Source organism: Anolis sagrei, chromosome 7 (assembly GCF_037176765.1).
Source record: "Anolis sagrei isolate rAnoSag1 chromosome 7, rAnoSag1.mat, whole genome shotgun sequence".
Lineage (NCBI taxonomy): Eukaryota > Metazoa > Chordata > Lepidosauria > Squamata > Dactyloidae > Anolis > Anolis sagrei.
The window spans coordinates 40,092,955-40,114,938 of record NC_090027.1 but is presented as its reverse complement, the minus strand read 5'-3'; the positions used below and the strand labels follow the sequence as shown (position 1 = coordinate 40,114,938).

At 43.5% G+C, this 21,984-nt stretch overlaps 1 protein-coding gene across 1 annotated transcript in view; it reads right to left on the bottom strand.

The window, feature by feature from the left end:
• SIK2 (salt inducible kinase 2) overlaps window positions 1–21,984 on the bottom strand; it is a 113,883-nt gene that overhangs the window by 31,307 nt on the left and 60,592 nt on the right. Inside the window, exons 5-7 of the mRNA XM_060786943.2 lie at window positions 10,857–10,981; window positions 4,153–4,276; window positions 1,549–1,769 (exon numbers count right to left, since the gene is read on the bottom strand). Coding sequence (XP_060642926.2) covers window positions 1,549–1,769; window positions 4,153–4,276; window positions 10,857–10,981 — 470 coding nt within the window. The remainder of the gene's footprint in view (window positions 1–1,548; window positions 1,770–4,152; window positions 4,277–10,856; window positions 10,982–21,984) is intronic.

The following is a 21,984-nucleotide window of genomic DNA, read 5'->3' as shown; positions in this document are numbered from 1 at the left end:
CTCTTCTTCTTTTATGCTTGGTATTTCTTAAAAATGAGTGAAGGGGGGGGGCAGGGGACAGTCCCATCTTGTCTCCTACATATGTCATCAGTTGGGGACCCCTCCACTCAGCACCAACTGCCACTCTGGGCCAGAGTGAAGAGAGAGGGGGCCAGGGGACAGTTCCACATTGTCTCCTGTGCTATGCTAACAATATAATATAATATATTGTGTATATATAATACTATACGTCCCCTGCCACGTCCCCTTTGTGTATGTATGTCTATATGTGTATATATGTGGTTTTGCACATGCGTTGTAATGTCCTTTTTTTGGCTTTTTAAGTCTCTTTCACTGTGTTTTTCAGTGTTTTTATGAGTGGTGGTCACTCGTTGGCCTGAGAGGTGTCTTGTGTCCAAATTTGGTGTCAATTCATCCAGTGGTTTTTGAGTTCTGTTAATCCCACAAACGAACATTACATTTTTATTTATATAGATAATGCAATGCAATATAATACTACTAATAATACGATATTATAATTACATATTTATATTACATGTACTATTACTAATAATATTACAATATAATGCTATAGTACAATATAGTAAAATATAATACTGATATTGTACTACGCTAATAGTATAATGTGTATGTGTGTGTGTATATATATGACCGTATCTCTGTTTACAAACCCACACGCTCCCTTCGATCATCTGGAGAGGCCCTGCTCTCGATCCCACCTGCGTCGTAGGCGCGTTTGGTGGGGACGAGGGACAGGGCCTTCTCTGTGGTGCCCCCCCCGACTCTGGAACTCTCTCCCCAAGGACATCAGACAAGCCCCAACGTTGGCTGTCTTTAGGAAGAGCCTGAAGACCTGGCTGTTCCAGTGTGCCTTTCCAGAATAGGAAACTCCTGGTTTCAAGTCCCAATTGCACTTTGCTAGAGATTCAGGATTATCTGCACATTGCACCTACCTCCATATACCTCTACATATTGCCTGTCAAGTTCAACATTTTAATTTTGTCCATTACATTTGGCCCGGCCTTGGTTTTAATTGTGTCACGGTGTCATTGTTTTACTGTTTTGCTTGATGTTTATTATTTGCTTTTGAGTTTATTGTGTATTGTATGTTGTTGATTGTTGGCGGCCTTGGCCTTTGTAAGTCGCACTGAGTCCTACAGGAGATTTTGCGGGGTATAAATAAAGTTAATAATAATAATAATAATAATAATAATAATAATAATAATAATATATTGTAAGCCGCTCTGAGTCCCCTTTGAGGTGAGAAAGGCGGCATATATATGTCGTAAATAAATAAATAAAAATCTATCCTTTCAACATAATGGGACATAGGACCACTCTCCTCTTTTTGAGAGTTGCTCTTTATTTACTGTCCTGATTTTAGAGGTTTTTTTAAATACAAGTAGCCAGATTTTGTTCATTTTCACAGTTTCCTCCTTTCTGTTGAAATTGTCCACATGCTTGTGGATTTCATGACAATGGCGCACAAAAAAGAGCGGCGCATGAAAGAAAGATGCTTCCCCTCCTGAGCAGGAGCGGCCGTTTTACCTCGATGGTCTTCTGCTGGTCGATTCCCAGGCTGTGCATCAGTCGCAGCACTTGCTCGTTGTACTCCCCGAGGGAAGGCTCGTTCTCCTGCCCCGGAGGGTAGAGGACCGACCTCTGGACGGGGACCTCCACCAGCATCCACTTGTGCTCTTTGATCTGCGCGATGGTCAGCCGCTTGGAAGGGTCCAGGACCAGCATCCTCCGGATCAGATGCTCGCACTCTGCAGAGAAGGAACGGGGAAAGGATCACCCATTTGGATCTCGGAGACTTTGCAACAAGGCCCTCTAATCAACAATGCCAACAGTCACTACGGCAGGCATGGGCAAAGTTTGGCCTTCCTCCAAGTGCTTTGGACTTCAACTCCCACCATTCCTAACAGCCTCAGGCCCCTTCCTTTTTCCCCTCAGCTGCTTAAGCGGCTGAGGGGAAAAAGGAAAGGGCCTGAGGCTGTTAGGAATGGTGAGAGTTAAAAAGGCAAAAGTCACGCTTCCATAAAAAATAATTTTTGAAAAAACTACGCCTTAATCGTGACAAAAGGCCAAAATGCATTTTCTCCACAGGTGAACCATCAAAGGGAGCAGCACCATTATTTCTCACGGCAGTGGCGGTACAAGGAATAATCGTAATGCTTTTTTGCACTCGCGGGGCCAACACGTATTCACAAAAGCACCACATCAGCAAGGGACAAGAACGCTTCGGGACGAGGTGAGAAAAGGCTTTGTTATTTTACAGCTAATGCGTCACAGGGATCCTGTGGCATAGGATGCTGCGTCGTGCCCCAAAATACCAGCTCCCTGGCCATGAATATATATACATATACATATATACATACATACATACACACACACACACACACACACACACATGCACATATATACTAGCTGTACCCAGCCACACGTTGCTGTGGCCCAGTCTGGTTAAATAGAGAAAAGAGAAAGTGCTAGATTATAATATATGTAATTTCATCATATATATATATACACACACACATAAACACACACAAGCTGTACCCAGCCACAAGTTGCTGTGGCCCAGTCTGGTTAAATAGAGAAGAGAGAGAGAGAGCTGGATTCTGATATATGTAATTTCACACACACACACACACACACACACACACCTCTTCTTGACGAGTTCATATGTGAAGAACACATTTTAATGTAGCGTCATTAGGTAAGTAGGAATGCCAGAAGGGGGTTTAGTTTCCTTTCAGTAGATCCCTAACTTATATTTAAATGCTATCCCAAGGTATCATCAAACTCTTAGGCGGACTATAAATCCCAGCAATTACAACTCCCAAATGTCAAGGTCTATTTTCACTAAACTCCACCAGTGTTCACATTTGGACATATTGAGTATTTATGCCAAGTTTGGTCCAGATCCATCATTGCTTGAGTCCACAGTGCTCTCTGGATATAGGTGAACTACAACTCCAAAACCCTTCCAGTATTTTCTGTTGGTCGTGGGAGTTCTGTGTGCCAAATTTGGTCAAGAGAATGACAATACATTCTGCATATCAGATATTTACATTACAATTCATAACAGTAGCAAAGTTATGAAGTAGCAATGAAAATAAATTTATGGTTGGGGGTAATCACAACATAAGGAACTGTCTTAAGGGGTCGTGGCTTTAGGAAGGTTGAGAAACACTGGCTTAAGCTTTCTGGCATCTAATTTAAGATCCTCTTCAATGTTTGCAATGGTTATTGTTCTGCTCGAAACATCCCTGTCCCTGTAGAACTTTAATTTGCAAGGGTTTCAACTGTATAACATGCCCATACTTGATTATTTTGTAAATGTATAGTTGGATTGATTGGTTATTTATAACTGTCAATCAATGTTGTTTGCACCAGTTATATTGCTTCCTCAGCTCAATTGCTTGGCTCCACCTCTTCCTGGAGGAGGGCAGAGCTTTTCCTTTTCCATTCTGCCATCAAACTTTCTATCAGATAGACGTGAAAAAAGAGACTGGGCTCTAAAGCCCTTAATTAAGTTACCTCTCATCACCAATTCTAAGGTTTTTACCCTTGGGACTCATACTTCATGCCCAGATCGCCCTGGACATCATTGAGGAGACCCAACCGCCTTCAAACTGGTCCTGTGGCACCAGAGGAAAGCTTCGTGCCTTCAAAATATAGGCCATTTGGATTGGGGCTGTGAATGTTCAGGCATTTACAGCCATTGAGAAAGAGGGAACCTGGAAAAGCTTCTCAGCTGCAAAATCTCCTTGGACCCAAGACAACCAGAGACTGTAATGTATATTTCCTTTATCCCTTTGAAACTTCCAGCTTATTGCCTTAAAGGGATAACTCTTTGTGAACAATAAAACCTATTTTGAGTTATCTACAGTGTTTTGGTCCTTGGGAGTTCCAGTTCTTTAAAGGAAGGCAAGGATCAATCCCCTGGGGGAAAGAGGTCACGTCTATGTCTCTTTCACTAAGAGCTATAGCCCCAGTTGCAACGGCACAACCCTTCTTCTTAGTCAGAGTGACAAACTGGGATTGACTTCAGAATTCTGCCTCTCCTTCCTTCTCTGCATCCTTGCCACAATGACGCTGCATAACCAAAACATGAAAATTTAAATCTCACCAAAACTGCGGTATTACCTTCGGACATGAAATAGGGAATCCGGAACCTTCCTTCAAGAACCCGCTGCCTCAGGATGGGGAGGGTTGGCCCGTCGAAAGGCAGCGCTCCGCAGACTAAAACGTAGAGGACGACACCCATGCTCTGGAAGACAGGGAAACAAACAGAGGAGTTCTGGGTTTGCCTCTCAACACAGGTCCACAGCAGCTAAGGTCCAAATCTACCCCACAGCCAAAGTCTCATCTACATCTTAAATGTTACCAAATTGCAATAACGATCCAAAATACGACTTGGGTCCAGGCCCTGTTCTCTTGTAAGAGAGATCTTTGGGTACAGTCCCACAATCTCATTGCACTCAAGGCATGTTTGGTGGAAAGGTAAACAAAGGCCTTCTTGGTGAATGCTCCCAGGTTGGACTCGCTGCAAAAGGGAGGCTATATAGCAGGCATGGGCAAACTTCGGCCTTCCAGGTATTTTGGACTTCGACAATTCCTAACAGCCAGTATTTGGAATGATTACACTATGTAGCAAAATAATATGAGTTATTATTATTATTATCATTATTATTATATGTAACAAAATTAGATTATTTTCTGTTCCTGGTTTGAAAATATAATTTCTGTGGTGTTAGGTCCCCCTGGTAGATCATCTTATACCAATTTTCTTTTCAATCATGTTGTTGTTGTTCATTCGTTCAGTCGTCTCTGACTCTTCATGACCTCATGGACCAGTCCACACCAGAGCTCCCTGTCGGCCGTCACCACCCCCAGCTCCTTCAAGGTCAGTCCAGTCACTTCAAGGATGCCATCCATCCATCTTGCCCTTGGTCGGCCCCTCTTCCTTTTGCCTTCCACTTTCCCCAGCATAATTGTCTTCTCTAGGCTTTGCTGTCTCCTCATGATGTGGCCAAAGTACTTCAACTTTGTCTCTAGTATCCTTCCCTCCAGTGAGCAGTCGGGCTTTATTTCCTGGAGGATGGACTGGTTGGATCTTCTCGCAGTCCAAGGCACTCTCAGAAGTTTCCTCCAACACCACAGCTCAAAAGCATCGATCTTCCTTTGCTCAGCCTTCCCTAAGGTCCAGCTCTCACATCCGTAGGTTACTACAGGGAATACCATGGCTTTGACTAGGCAATGGATCTTGGTTGCCAGTCTGATGTTTCTACTCTTTACTATTTTATCGAGACTGGACATTGCTCTCCTCCCAAGAAGTAAGCGTCTTCTGATTTCCTGGCCACAGTCTGCATCTGCAGTAATCTTTGCGCCTAGAAATACAAAGTCTGTCATGGCCTCCACATTTTCTCCCTCTATGTTCCAGTTGTCAATCATTCTTGTTGCCATAATCTTGGTTTTTTTGATGTTTAGCTGCAACCCAGCTTTTGCGCTTTCTTCTTTCACCTTGGTTAGAAGGCTCCTCAGCTCCTCCTCGCTTTCGGCCATCAGAGTGGTGTCATCTGCAAATCTGAGGTTGTTAATGTTTCTTCCAGCAATTTTCACCCCAGTATGTATATTTTCATTTTTTATTCCATATTTATTATTTATTTATTTGCAACATTTATACGCCACCCTTTTCACCCTGACTCAGAGCAGCTTACAAGTAAAAAGTAAATACAATATATTATATTATCATAGCACAATATTAATATTATATGTTACATCGTACTATAACATTATACTGTAATATTATTAGTAATATTTCATTTAATATAAAATATATAATTATAGTATATCTTTTCCCATTCTTCTAATTTTATTGTATGTCCAATATTTGCGGCCCATTTTATCACACAGCCTTAATTTGTTCTTCTTCTGTTGCCCATTCCAATAATTCCCCATATAACTTGGTTATTAATTTTTTTCTGTTAGATAGGGTTACGAATGCTGGAATGGACTATCTCACAGCGCTAGGGCAATACCTTCTCCATCTGCTCTATGTCTGTGATCCAACTAGACACTTGTGGTCTCTGCTTAACCAGCTGGATCCATCTGGAAGTGACGCCTCCATATTTGTCCTCCATTACAGTGTTGTTGATGCATTTAGTAGATGACACACTAAGTGGGACAACATCAACGCTCTGAACAGCATGGCAGGGAGACATCCTTTCACAGAATTGGGAACACCAGACAGAAGAGGTACCGGGTTGTGGCGAAGCTAGCTGGGAGCCAGCTGCATTAAATCACTACTGAATTACTGACCAAGAGGTCACGGGTTCGAAGCCAGCCCGGAGTCAGCTTCTGGCCATTAGTCTAGCTTGCTGTCAACCTATGTAGCCCTAAATACAGTTGAATCTGTCAAATTGGAAATTTAGATACCGTTTTATGCAGGGAGGCTTATTTAACTAATTTACAATGCCATAAAACCTTCCAGCAGCATGCAGAAGAATGAAGAAGTATTCCATCAAAGGACTCGATGTCACAAACGGATAGTGAAGTGCCAGCTCCCCCTGTGGCTGGAATCGAGCATACTCTCATGAAGACGGAAAAGGCTGGAACGTTAAAATTACCTCTGTCTGTCTATGTATGTTGTATGTCTAATTGGCATTGAATGTTTGCTGTGTATATGTGCATTGTAATCCGTCCTGAGTCCCTTGCGAGGTGAGAAGGGCGGAATATAAATACTGCAAATAAATAAATAATACCAGCTTAAATCCAAAGGCCAGCTCCGATTAGAGTATGAGGGTTGAATGAAAAGTAGCGCCTCCACCTTCGTTACTTGGGTTTGGATGGGAATATTTTAATAAATCAAATGCAGAAATAACCCTTAGAATGTGCTCTTTAACTACCGCTATTCATTTTTCCACATAATCACCAGACAATTGGATACATTTCTGCCAACGATGAACAAGTTTTCTGAAGTCGTCACGGAAGAAATCTGTGTGCTTTCATTTCAGGCATTAGCATCCTGGGTACCCATCGTGCACAGATCTTCCGACAGCCAAGCAAAGCAATAATGTGACCCACACATTCTTGTGAAATGCCGATTATGCTTGAAATTTGGGGTGACACCTTCTGCTGTCAAAAATTCAATGACTGCAAGTTGCTTAAGTCGCATTGACCGACCATCTGCACAGGGTTCCATACTTTGCACTTTAACAACACAACCGCTCAATGCTAAATCTTCCCACCAAAATGAAACTGTAGAGGAGAGTCTATTGAACAAGCCAGTACTTGCCACATACCAGTACTGCCGTCTATTGAGGAGTTATGTAGGTGGAGGCATTACTTTTCATTCAACCCTTATAGATCCATGGGAATGGAATTGATCTATGTCTTAACTGGCCAGTCAATCACTGAGTCAATCTAACCATTTGTTGGAGCAAACAAATGGGTTAGTTGTACAGCACGAATATACCCTCAAAGGTTGTAGATATGTTCTAGATAAACTGAAAAACTCTACAATTATTTCTGCAATTCTGGAATTGTAGAACAAATAATACTGATGAAGGAGGTTGGAATCTCAAGTTGGCTTTACTCACAAAAAGTGCGAGCCACCTTCATCAGAAGGATGAGTATGCTCAAGCCGTGTATGAATCCCACCCCAAATTTTGCACGAATCCCCCGCTGCTCGGGAAACACAAATCTGATCCGTTCCAGTCCCCAACTTGAGAAAGCTTAGGGGAAGAAATCCTTGCGAAGGTCAGGATAAGAGCCTCGGATCCTGATTTTATGCAAAGCCCGTTAAAGAGTTATTACATAAGGCGGGAGAGGGAAGAGGCAAAGTCAAAGCATCAGAGAGATGCTGACAGCTGAGCTCTCTTTTGGACGGATGGACATTATCTAAGAGCATGAGTGGACGCTTTAAACTCTGTGGGGACATTGCGTGAAGGCATTTCTGAGAGGGACAGGGTTTTATGTGCAAATTGTCCAAGTACTCTTACTGCCTTTTCTCTGTTCTCACTGGTAAGAGCTGTTTTGTCTCAAGCAGATTTGGGGTGATGGTGATCGCGGCTATTCATCCCAATCCGCTCATTATAGGAGGAATACAGGTTGCACTTTTGGGAAAAGACCACAACACACTTCTCTCACTTCTAATGCTGCTTCCGCAGCTCTTTTGTGAGCAACCTGGCAAAGAGTCAGCTGCTTTTGCAAACATCTCCCCAACCTCTGCTTGTCCAAGCCCATCCTCGCCTCAACCGCTGTAAATCTCTGGGTGCGGACAGGGCGTGCACCGGGTTCATTTGGAAGTTACAGGGCAACAAGGCGAGATCTGTTCCTTTGATGCTTGTTTTTGGGCTGTGTTTATCCACCAAACAACATGGATGTCTCATCACATGGCAGAAGGCAACACTCCCCCCAACTTGAGCCCTACCTTGTTTCTAAGGAGAAGGAATGCCAATTCCAACTCAAAAGGTTTTGGGCCTTTGTAATCCTCCCACTGTGGGATGACCACGGACCAAATGGATCTGTGTCAGAAATATTAAAAATTAACTAGGTATTTTTAATTACAAAAATGTGAGTCAAACACTGAAAGAATTAAATGGATGCAATGACTCAGCAAAAGCTGTAGTTCAATATAAGCAGGTATGACTGCTGCTTAGTAATGCTTCAGTCTGAGAGAGTTCTCAGTGTGAGAGAAGCCTCTCTGTGTGAGAGAACGCCTCAGTGGGAGAATAGGTCTCAGTGGTAGTAGCCTTTGCTGTGGGAGAAAGGCCTCAGAGTATGAGGTATGTTACAATAAGTCGTAACAGGATCAAGTATGTGTGTGTGTTAAAGAAAAGCTTATGCTGTTAATTATTATGTGCAGCTGCTAATAATAATTAGGAAAGCCCTGTTGGAGCTGTTTGAAATGTGTAATGTAGATTTCAAAGTATGTATGTTTCAAATGCAATGCTATGTGCCGAGTGTATTCCTGTGTGGAAAGAGTTAACTGTACTATGGAGGGAACAGCATTCCTAGAGAGGTCATAAATCAAAGGGTATAGAGCAATGGACGCAGCATCAGCGTTGTACATCATACATCACTCTGGAATGCAAGAGGTGTGGACTAGTACTGATAACAGTGGTGTAGGGCACAGATACCCCGTGATAATGCGGCATGTCTCATTAAGAGCCACATCCACTGTTATAGCGTGGTGAGATGTGTTCCACACTGGGCATGCGTACTCAGCAGCAGAGCAGCATAGCGTAAGGGTAGATGTCTTCACTGTGTCTGGTTGTGATCCCCAGGTTGTGCCAGTCAGCTTTCGTATGATATTGTTTCTAGCACCCACTTTTTGCTTGGTATTCAGGCAGTGCTTCTTGTAGGTAAGAGCATGGTCCAGAGTGACTCCCAGGTATTTGGGTGCGCTGCAATGCTCCAGTGGGATTCCTTCCCAGGTCATCCTCAGAGCTCGGGATGCTTGTCTGTTTTTAAGGTGCAAGGCACATGTCTGTGTTTTAGATGGATTAGGGATCAGCTGGTTTCCCCTGTAATAGGCAGTAAGAGCACCTAGAGCTTCGGAGAGCTTCTGTTCAACCATCTCAAAGCTCCCTGCTTGAGCAGTAATGGCACGATCATTTTTGCACTGTATGTAACATTGAAAGTTTATGTTTTAACTCCGCTGATAAGAGTAAAGTTTTTCTGTTCTTTTTCCTTTTGCCTGGGTGCAATGTTATTGTGTCTTCTGCACTGGACTTGAAATACGCTTAGTGCAACACGGTAGGCCTTGTTATGAGAAGGCCTTGTGTGTGAAGCTCCAGTGTGAAGGTTGAAATTTACTTGTGTTATAGAAATCTTGTGCTTGTAAATAGTGCAACTATATTACTCTACTATGAAGAAAAGTCTCCTATGGAAGAGATAACATTGGTCCGTGTGTTTTTGTTCTTTTTATCCCTTTGGGATACTGGTCCTGGGTCACACTACTGCTGCTAAGTTACTCTGCTGTATATATATATGGGGAGGGTCTTTTGTTAGTAAGCCCACTCGCCCAACCATCTGTACATCAGAAGATAAAATATTTCCTAACCTTAATGGTTTTCCTTGTAGGAGAGACCTGTGAGTACAACCCCCATGACTGCAAACCTGTCTACAAACTGCTGAGCTAAGCACCAGTGAAATATTCCTCCTGGCACGTCTCTGCTCCTTCCCTAAATCCGGCCCCGTAAGCGCCTGCAAAATCCCGCTGTGAGGATGGCGTTGCTAATACTCAGAGACACTAAGACCCAATTAGAAAAAGGAGAACAAATGAGGAGCAGCATGCTTGACAATGCCTTAAGATGTTTAAGGGCTCTGGCTCAGCATATTCTCCCTCTCTCCTCCTTGCACTTTGCGAGGCGTCCTTGTCACCCCGAGAGCCCCTTTCCATTAGGCAAACACGCACACATCGCACGCACATGCTCACTTGGGCTCCTCTGCATGCACCTGCCTGCAGCGAGAAACAGGCTGTCCGCTCAACAAAAAGAGGGCAGATAGCAGCCATGTGCAAATGACTCAGACAACGCCTCTGGCGCTGGAGAGGATTTGGTTTGAACTCCGAAGGCAGGCAGGAGGGATTAATGCTCTGAAGCACAGCATGGCTGGCCTTGCGCAGATTCGGGAATGAGAGGGTCAGCTCTCTGCCTCTGCTGAATTATTTCCCCATCTCACAAGAGTGGCCCAGTTCAAAGGGAGGCCTCAAAGCCATCCAGCCTCTGCAGCAGAAAAAGGCAAGAGCAAGGGATCCATGGGCCGGCAAAAGAAAGGAAGCCAAAGGGAAGGAGGGAGCGGGTTCTTTAAAAAGGACGCTTTACTTAATATGGTGGAGATACCCAAATATCCAGCTGCGGACCCTCGTACTGCTGGCCTTCGAAGACCTCGGGGGCTGCGTAGGGGGGGCTCCCACACCATGTCGTCAGGGGCTCGCCACTCTTGTAGAAGTTGCCAAACCCAAAATCTGGAAAAAAAGAAAAAAAGGGCAATAGATAACCATGCTTTCAAAGAAAATGTTTAAGGTATCCAGGGACTGTGGCGCAACTGACTGGGAGTCAGCTGCATTAAGATCACTGACCAAAACGTCATGAGTTCGAAGCTCACCCAGATCAAAGTGAGCTTCCAACCAAAATTGTGTAGCTTGTTGTCGACCTTTGCAGCCCAAAAGACAGTTGCATCTGTCAAGTAGGAAATTTAGGTACCACTTATGTGGGGAGGCTAATTTAACTGATTTATGAGGCCATAAAAGTCTTCAGGAAGTATGCAAAGAATGAGGAAGTACTTCATCAGTATCACAAATGGACGATGAAGCGACAGCTCCCCTGGTGGCCAGAAGCTGGAATGTTAAATAGCCTCTGTGTGTCTGTCTATAAATATTGTGTGCCTATGGCATTGAATGTTTGCCATGTATATGCAGTAATAATAATAATAATAATAATAATAATAATAATAATAATAATCTTTATTTATACCCCACCACCATCTCCCCGATGGGGACTCGGAGCGGCTTACATGGGGCCAAGCCCGGACAACATATTACAGCGAGAATAAAACCAAAACATAAACAACAAGCAAAATCATAAAAATTACAGGAGAAAAAAATATGAATACAGTAACAAAATAACATTACAATAAACAGAAACACAGTACATTGTAATTCGCCCTGAGTCCCCTTGCAGGGTGAGAAGAGCGGAATATAAATACTGTAAATAATAATAACAACAACAACAACAACAACAACAATAATTTGGTAGTTCTGGTGTACAAAATGGCAAGAATATCATTAAAAGTCCCTCTTGACTTCAAGGGACTTTTAATGATATTCTGGAAACACTTCTTTGTTAGTGAACATTTGACAGTTTAAAGCACAGTTTAAAGACCTGAATCTTGGAAAGCTTTTCCACTCGAGAAGAACAGAGATACCCAAAGATGCCCAGTTTGTCCCTGTTGTATCCCAGAGCAGGAACACCTCTATCCTTAAACAACATACCAGTAGAGTAAAATCAGCAAGCAGTTTATTGAAGGATATTTGTAAGCAAAGCAATAAAAATGATAGAAACAGTATAGTCCAAAACAGTACTTTCCAAAGGTAACATGAACTTCAAGGTACAAAGGTAAAAACACAAGATTCAAGGATGCAAAATCCAAAGGAACAAAACAGCATGGAGATCCAATGCCCAGAATAGGAGCCTGGCAAAACTTGAAATATGAAATTAGAAATCCACTTGGAAACAAGACCATCATGAAAATGCAACTTTGACCAGATTGAGATAAAATCCTTTTCCCGATCCATATAAAGCCTTTCCTGTCTCATGAAACGAAAGGAAAACATTATTTTTGCCTTTACAGCCAGATAAAGATTTCTTATCTCTCTTTTCTAGCAGACAGGCAGACCTTCAGGGATCTTGGGAACTTTGTCTTAGTTTACAGAAGTCTTGTCTTCTATTCTCAATCTCATTAACTTCGGCACCTGACAAATCATCCTCAGAAGACAGTTTCTGAGAGAAAGGCTGCCGTGGGCCTCTTTCAGGAATTTGACCTTGAGAATCTACAGGATAATCTACGCTTAACCTCGGGTCTCTCAGCAAGACCAGAACCAGGTCTTTCAACAAAGCCTGGACTTGCCTCAGGCCCAGGAAAACCCTCATCCCCTTGACATCAGACACAGGTGCAGGAAAACCATAATCCCCATTGATATCACACACAATCACAGGCTGAACTACAACAGTCCCACTGCTGATTGCTTTCCCTCCACATGGGAACTGTATTCATTTTAGGCCATGGTTGTCAAATATATATATAAAGATTTTGTGATATCTCTTTCTCTTCTTTTTTATTGTCTGGGGAGTTGCAGTCATCAACAACCAGTAAAATATTTCACTGCTTTATGGTGTGAGAGCTACTGGCTGTTGGTCTGCAAGAAGTATCTAAGCATCGATGTGGCTCTGATTTTTTTAATTTATTTCGTATCAAAAGCATTGCATAAATTAGTATAAAACTGATAAAAATAGGAGCACAGGTGGTTAAATATCTTTTGACCAAAAACGAGCAACAGCCTCCAATAGTTCTTCCTCTGTACATGAGGCAGAGCATAGTGGACAAGCATACAGATGCGGAGTTGTCTGTTCTGCTCCACAGTCACACAAGGTGTGGGATTCTTTTAGGTAGTGCCATTTTGCCAGGTTGTCTTTTGATCTGCCTGCTCCACTTCTGAGTCTGTTCAGGGACTTCCAAGTTGCCCATTCTTGGTTTGCCCCTGGAGGAAGACCCTCGTGGGAGGCCATCCAGTTGGGATCTCCCGGTTGAGCTGCCCAGAGGGATACCCTCACTGTTGCTGGGGGGATGCCAAGAGGAGTGGTAGTTCTCATAAAGCTTTTCCTTGATTTGAGTCTACTGGGAAGAAGCTGGTAGCCATGTAGTGAGTGGCTTTCACAGTGTTCAACCTTATTTCAAATTTAGCAGCAACTTCCCATCGCAGATTGGGAGGCAATGCCAGCTAGCTTGTAGAGTTTATCAACAGGTGTAGGTTTAAAACATCCTGTGTTTATTCTGCATGTTTTGTTCAATGGGAGTTTATCAACAGGTGTAGGTTTAAGACATCCTGTGTTTATTCTGCATGTTTCATTCAATGAGAGTTCATCAACAGGTGTAGGTTTAAGACATTCTGTGATTATTCTGCAAGTTTCATTCAATGCTATGTTCACTACTTTGCATGGGTAGACCTTTGCCAAACAGGGTGGTCATACTCGGCAATTGAGTAAGACAAGGCTAGGGCACTTGAGGCATTGCTCTGATAATAAAATGCCATAAATGTGTCAGAGGCCTTTGGCAGAATGGGGGAAAACTGCTGGTCTCTTGAGCGTGCCTTCATCGGGGTCTTCATTAAAGGTTGCCTGAATCACTGGAGCTCCTGAATACAATGGAGTACTGTTCGTGCCTTGGCTGAAGGGGCGTTTCGTGTGCCCTTGGGCTTTCTTGGATATCAATAACAGAGGCTCATCTTGTGCAGTCTCAAAGGCAAGGCTAATAGCCGAAGCAAGGGCAACCTGGTGATGGCCACATGTCTTGGACCAACACTGCATGGCCAATGGTCCAAACACTGGCGTCCAATGCCTCTGGAGGGCCTTCGAATGCCTACTCCTAGTTGAAACTGAACTAACAACAATGAACTAACAACTGCTTGTGGAAAAGCACAGTTTTTGGGGAATATGGGCTGGAAAAGTCATAGGAACCTTTTCTGAAAGTGCTTGGGGGGTCTCTGATCAGATTTAGACCTTGATTGGATTCCCATTTGCCTCCTTTTGCCCCGCTCCTATGAGATGAACTTCATCCTCTGCTCTGCGTAGGTCTCTCTGGGGATTCAACACTCCCCCCGAGAACCTGCAGCTGAATAACTACTAGTTGGCGTCTGAATTGGCAACCTCCAGCCCCGCTGTACATATCTGCAGCTCCACTTCCAAATCACCGAAGTCCTGAGGTGCCTTAAAAGCAGCTAAAATGCCTACCTACCAAGTCAGAACAGCTTAAAAGGGCAGAAATGTATGGATTGTGCATGAAGAGGAGGCGAACAATTCAGGCCCTTGGGGAGGACAACACAAAGGAGGAAAAGCTACAGCCTGTTCTCGCCCTTTTGCCGTTGAAAGTCTCCCGCGCAACGAGTGTGGAGGAGGAAACAAAAGTGCAAATGGGAGTTGATTTGAACCCAGAGACACGTTCCCAACTCTCTCTGCACTTTACTGTCTAACGCATAACATACCTGCATTTCATCTCCTGTGCTATTCTAATATAATATAATGTAATATAATATAATATATTGTATATACATATAATATTTATAATATTACTAGCTATCCCCTGCCACACGTTGCTGTAGCCCAGTCTTGTGATCTGGAAAATAAAGTAACGAGAAAGTGTTGGTTTCTAATATATTTAATTTCTTTATGGAGTTCAGAATGCTCTTTGATTGTAGGTGAACTATAAATCCCAACAACTACTACTCCCAAATGTCAAGGACTATTTCCCACAAACCCCATCTGTGTTCATATTTGGGAATATGGAATATTCATGCCAAGTTTGGTCCAGATCCAACATTTTTTGAGTCCACAGTGCTCTCTGGATGTAGGAGAACTACAACTCTCAAACTCAAGGTCAATGCCCACCAAACCCTTCTAGTGTTTTGTGTTGGTCATGGGAGTCCTGTGTACCACATTCGGTTCAATTCCATCATTGGTGGAGTTCGGAATGCTCTTTGATTGTAGGTTAACTATAAATCCCAGCAACTACAACTCCTAAATGACAAAATCAATTTTTTGAGTGATGGTCACTCCTTGCGTTAGCAGGTGGCTTATGGCCAAATTTGGCGGCAATTCGTTCAGTGGTTTTTGAATTATGTTAATCCCACAAATGACCATTACATTTTTATTTATATAGATAATGTAATGTAATATAATACTTATATTAATAATATATTATAATTATATATTTTATATTACATGTAATATTACTAATAATATTACAATATAATGGTATAGTACAATATAGTTATTGTACAATATTATATTATTGTACAATAATACAATATCAATTTAATATTGATATTGTACTATGCTAATAATATATTATATGTATATATACCTTGTAATCTGCTCTGAGTCCCCTTTGGTGTGAGAGGGGTGGCATATAAATGTTGTAAATAAAATAAATAGATAACATTTGTCTTTGCCGCACAGCTTCTTCGGGTGCTTACTATTAGCACAGAGAGAGGCTTAGCTTCTCATTCAACTTTAAAGGAGTTGACCTTACAAAAATAAAATTAAAAAACCCAAACCAAATGAGAACAAAAAAAAATGCATAACTCAAGCTGGCTCCTTGAAGAAAACCATGCCTGACAAAACAAGGAGCCCATTGCCTTCTGGTGGACAAGAGTTCCTTTGCGGAGTCCAGGGAGTTTTGAGTGAATTCCAAACAGTAGGAAACAGAGGACTGTTGGTTTGGCCTTATCTCCCATCTGAGATGTTCAGAGGCATGTGAGAACCATGAGGCTAGGAGGCCCTGGGCATGCACCAAGGCTTCTCTGCTCCAGCAATGGGCATGGCCATGCCTTCGGGTGGAGTGAGAGAGTCCATCTTCACCTGGTATGACCTGGATCTCCCACATGACGTTCTGCTATCTTTGCTTCTCTGTATGGTCCAAACTTTGGGATTGAAATGGCTTGACCAACCTGTGAAGGTTGACCAAATGTTCGGGGGCCAAGCCCAGAGCTCACAGGTGTAGCGTATGTCTTTTTGAAAATAATATAGGAAAAGAAACTTGGAATCCTAGAATCCTAGAGTTGGAAAAGACCTCATGGGCCATCCAGTCCAACCCCATTCTGCCAAGAAGCAGGACAATCGCATTCAAAGCACCCCTGACAGGTGGCCATCCAGCCTCTGTTTCAAAACCTCCAAAGAAGAAGCCTTCACCACTCCAGGGCAGATAGTTCCACTGTTGAACAGCTCTCAAAGTTAGGAAATTCTTCCTCATATTCAGAGGAATCTCCTTTCTCATAGTTTGAAGCCATTGTTTCGTGTCCTAGTCTCCAGGGCAGCAGAAACCAAGCTTGCTCTCTCCTCCCTATGACTTCCTCTCCTATATTTATACATCGCTCTCATCATATCTCTTCTCAGACTTCTCTTCTTCTTGCTAAACATGCCCAGCTCTTTAAGCCACTCCTCATAAGGCTTGTTATCCAGATCCTTGATCATTTTAGTCACTCTCCTCTGGGCACATTCCAGCTTAGAGTCAACCTCTCCCTTCAACAGTGGTGCCCAGAATTGGACACAATATTCCAGATGTGGTCTAACCAAGGCATACATTGCCTCTCCTGAGCCAAAACATGTACGAGGTGCATGGGATCTATGAAGTGCCATGATTCAAATGGCCTGAGTTCACATGAGAGGTGTGTCTCTCCGCATATTTGGATGATCTCTTGATGACGCTAGCAAAAATGTACCTGAAATACAAGTACCACGCAGCTTGTTTACTGTCTATAATTTTTAATCCTTTGTGTGTAATGTCAGAACGTTATCAAATGTAAATAGAGAACGGCTTGTTTCTTAGGGTTTTTTCTGTCTTGCACAGACTTGCAACGACTACTCATCTAAGGTGCACTACAACATATCTATATCTCTTCTTAGAAACAGTGGAGATAAGAACCCAACAAGATAACCAGCAAGGTGAGGACACTGCTCTTCAAGAATTCTGTCCCTCCTGATGTTTTCCTTCCACCCTGAACATCTAGCATTGAAGAGACTTAAAACTTCAGTCGAACATTTAGAAATGCAGTTTGAGCACCTGAAGAAAAGGGCCAGGCCACTGTTGAGTCTTGGAAGAACTTGCCTTCTGATGTTTCATATAATAGTTGAGATTAATATGTTGATGACAATGTAGTCTGTGCGCATTCAGAAGAAGAGCAGGCAAGAAAAGGGCCAGGCAATGTTCTTAAGGGAAGACCACCACAGCAAACAGGACTCTTCTAGGTGTAAATGATTGCCCATGTTTCCCTCTTTGCATTGTAACAAATTTGGTGACCAAAGAAAAATGTTGAGCAATAGAGCAGAATTTCCCCAGCTAAAGCCCTATTTATGGCAGACAGAAAGCCAAAACCAAGGTCACAACAACATCTATAATAGAACTCCAATATGCTGGTGATAAAGTAGTCTGTGTGCATTCAGAAGAAGACCTCCAAGCCACTTTGCAGAAGCATACGAGAAGCTCAGCCTCTCATTGAACACTGAGAAAACCAAAGTGTTCTTCCAGCAGGCACCAAACAATCCCTCTGCAATGCCAGGAATACATGGTGTAATGGCGTAATGGTGTAATGTTAGAAAATGTTAACCATTTCCGCTCCCTTGGCACCTCTCCACAAAAGTCAACATTCGACACTGATATACAACACCGCCTGAGCTCTGTGAGTGCAGCATGTTTCCAAATGAAGCAGAGATTGTTTGAAGATTGGGACATCCGTAGGGAGACCAAGATGCTTGCTTATAAAACTATTGTCCTCCCAACCCTGTTCTACACCAGCAAAACATGGACTGTCTACAGATGTCACACTCAACTCCTGGAACGATTCCATGAACGTTGTCTCCAAAAAATCCTGCAAATGTTTTGGGAAGACAGGCAGATAAATGTCAGTGTGCTGGAAAAAGCAAAGACCACCAGTATTGAAGCAATGCTCCTACGCCATCAACTCCACTGGACTAATTGCCACATTGTCTGAATGCCCAAAGATCACTGTCTCTCAAAGCAGTCACTCTACTCTCAACTGAAGAACGGGAAACGTAACGTTGGTGGACAGGAAAAGAGATTTAAAGATGGTCTTAAAGCTAACCTTAAAAATGTGGCATAAACACTGAGAACTGGGAAACCTGGCTTTTGAGCGCTCTAGCTGGAGATCAGCTGTGACCAGCAGTGCTGTGGAATTTGAAGAGACACAAATAGAGGGTGAAAAGGGGAAATGTGCCAAGAAGATGGGGCATCAAGCCAACTCTGACTGGGACCACCTTCCACCTGGAAGCCAATGTCCTCACTGTGGAAGAGTATGTGAGTCAAGAAAAGGGCTCCACAGGCACCTATGTATCCACCGCAAAGACTTGGAAGGCCATCGATATTTGGACAACGAGGGATCACCAAAGTAAGTATGGCTACCGATTTTATTTATTTATCGTGTCATCCGCAACCAGAACATTGTATTACATTTCTAACAGAACAAAACAAACAAACTGATAAAAAAAACCCCACAAATTTTGCAAACTTGGTAGCTGATTCAATGTCCTTTGACCAGTACCTGGCCACTTGGAGTGCCTCTGGTGTTGCCGCAAGAAGGTCCTCCATCGTGCATGTGGCAGGGCTCAGTGTGCATTGCAGCAGGTGGTCAGTGGTTTGCTCTTCTCCACACTCGCAGGTTGTGGATTCGACTTTGTGGCCCCATTTCTTGAGGTTGGCTCTGCATCTCGTGGTGCCAGAGCGCAGTCTGTTCAGCGCCTTCCAAGTCACCCAGTCTTCTGTGTGCCCAGGGGGGAGTCTCTCATCTGGTATCACCCACGGATTGAGGTGCTGGGTTTGAGCCTGCCACTTTTGAACTCTCGCTTGCTGAGGTGTTCCAGAGAGTGTCTCTGTAGATCTAAGAAAACTATTTCTTGATTTGAGTCGTTGACGTGCTGGGTGATACCCAAACAGGGGATGAGCTGGAGATGTCTCTGCCTTGGTCCTTTCACTATTGGCTGCTACTTCCCGGCGGATGTCAGGTGGTGCAATACCTTACACTAGGCAGTGTAATTTCTCCAGTGGTGTAGGGCGCAGACACCCCGTGATAATGCGGCATGTCTCATTAAGAGCCACATCCACTGTTTTAGCATGGTGAGATGTGTTCCACACTGGGCATGCATACTTGGCAGCAGAGTAGAATAGCGCAAGGGCAGATGTCTTCACTGTGTCTGGTTGTGATCCCCAGGTTGTGCCAGTCAGCTTTCGTATGATATTGTTTCTAGCACCCACTTTTTGTTTGATGTTCAGACAGTGCTTCTTGTAGGTCAGAGAACGGTCCAGAGTGACTCCCAGGTATTTGGGTGCGCTGCAATGCTCCAGTGGGATTCCTTCCCAGGTAATCCTCAGAGCTCGGGATGCTTGTCTGTTCTTAATGGCTACCAATTAAAAGCAGAATGAGTTGCTGCAAGGCTGTTAAGAAAGTTGAAGCAATTGGTTTGGGGAAACTGTGACAAAAAGATTCAAGAGCAGAGACTTTAAAAAGCCTCACTATTATCATAGTAGTATTAAGGCAGCTCTCCAAATGTCTTGGTCTCTCTTTCTGCCTCAACTGTTTTCTGTTTCCTGAAAGCACTAAACACGCCAGCTTTGTCTACACCAAACTTGGATTTTGTTTTGAAAAGGGTCTTACCTTTCCAGCAAGAGGAAGAGAGGAACTTTGATCCCCCCCAAAAAAGAGCAAATGATGTAAACCGAGAGTTATTTACGAAAGGGGATCTGGACGCTATCAGAAGGCACCTTCCTTGGCGTCACAGGAGAGATGCGTGGCTCTTTTGTGATTTGGTAATGAGAGCAACGCATTAATGGCCGGGAGAGGTGCTGATAGAAGGAAAGGTAGGAGAAGGAGGGAGGGAGGAATAAACCTGACCCGCTGCAGGGGCTGAATACTGATCGCCGATTGCCGGCCTCTGACGTCAATGCGAGTAACACAGTCCACCGGCAGAGGAAAGGAAAAGGGGGGAAACAAGGCTGCCCATCCACGCTTTCAGAATAACAGTCTCCCGTACCTACTTTCCATCGAGCGACCCAAATGCCATTGAATCCCAGGGAACCTCTGCTCTGCCAAGCATTGCCCTTTTGTGCCAGCCTCTCCGCTGGGCTTTGCCCTTCCTGGCCTTTCAAGAGGCCGACACAGACATTCGGGGAAGGAGTCAGGAGCAGACAAAAGAGCATCTCCGGAGGCCGCAAAGTACTGCGATTATAATTCTCAGCCCTGGCCCACATCACCTTTTCCTTTCCTCTAAAGGTCTCAAGGAAGCAAGGAAACAGCCCATTTTCAGAGGATTGTAGGAGACGGTTCGTCTCTTTATAGAGATGCCCCACAAAACACTGCAAAATCCAGCCAGAGGAATATTTATTTTGAGAGAAATAACTGTATGAGCCTCCAAAAAGGAAGTCTAGGTTGATATCCCTCTTTGATCTATTATCACCCGCAGGAAAAAAAACCTTTTGGTTGAAGCAGGCCTTCAGTTCTGAATTATTTGCTTACCATACCTATTTGTGCTTCTCATCAGTAACTTTTGATAACTCAAGATGTCTCGACCCCTATGTGTGATTTCACAGGGACCACGCTAAAGAAAAGCAGATTTCCTCACCAATACAACTTTAACGCAACACAAGCTGTGAGCATTTAGGACACTGGGCTGCTGTGCGTTTTCCAGGCTGTCTGGATATTTTGCCCACATCTATGGCAGGCATCCTCAGAGGTTGTGAGGTCTGTTGGAAACTAGGAAAATGGGGTTTATATATCTGTGGAATAATGTCCAGGGTGGGAGAAAGAAACCTGCTCTGTTTCAATTGGGCACCTTGATTAAGCATTGAATGGCCTAGCAGTTTCAAGGTCTGGCTTCTTACTGCCTTTTATGTCTCTGTGGAATGTCCAGGGTAGGAGAAAGAACTTGTCGGTTTGAGATAGGTGTGAATGTTTCAATTGGCCACCTTGATTAGCGTTGAATTGCTTTGAAGTTTCAAAGCCTGGCTTCTTCCTGCCTGGGGGAATCTTTTGTTGATTAGCTGGCCCTGATAATTTCTGGTCTGGAATTCCAGTATTTAAAAAAACTCTAAAATCATAACAGTATATAAAGGATAACACTTAAAAACAGGGGAATTCACAACCTGAGGATGTCTGCCATAGATACAGGCAAAACGTCAGGAGATAATGCTTCTGGAACATGGCCATACAGGTCAGAAAACATACAATAACCCAGTGATTCCGGCCATGAAAGCCTTCGACAATACATTTCAAGTTGTTCAAGTTCATGTTAGACGATTTCTCGTTGCCCGAGTAAAATTGTCCTCCAAGTGCGGTGTTATGGTGGTGAGTGACTGTGGAGCCTGATTCTTGACCCACATTTTCTCCCACAGTGAGGGCATCGGTTTCCAGGTGGAAGACGGTCCCGGTCGGGGTTGGCTTGATGTGCCTTCCTCTTGGCACGTTTCTCTTTCACCCTCCATTGTGCTTCTTCAAATTCTACAGCACTGCTGGTCACAGCTGACCTCCAGCTGGAGCTCTCAAGGGCCAGGGCTTCTCAGTTCTCGGTGTCTATGCCACAATTTTTAAGGTTGGCTTTGAGCCCATCTTTAAATATCTTTTTCTGTAGGACACTGTGATTGAGTATGCAGCATTTTCATGTCATTTCTTCACCTATGATGTAACCTTTG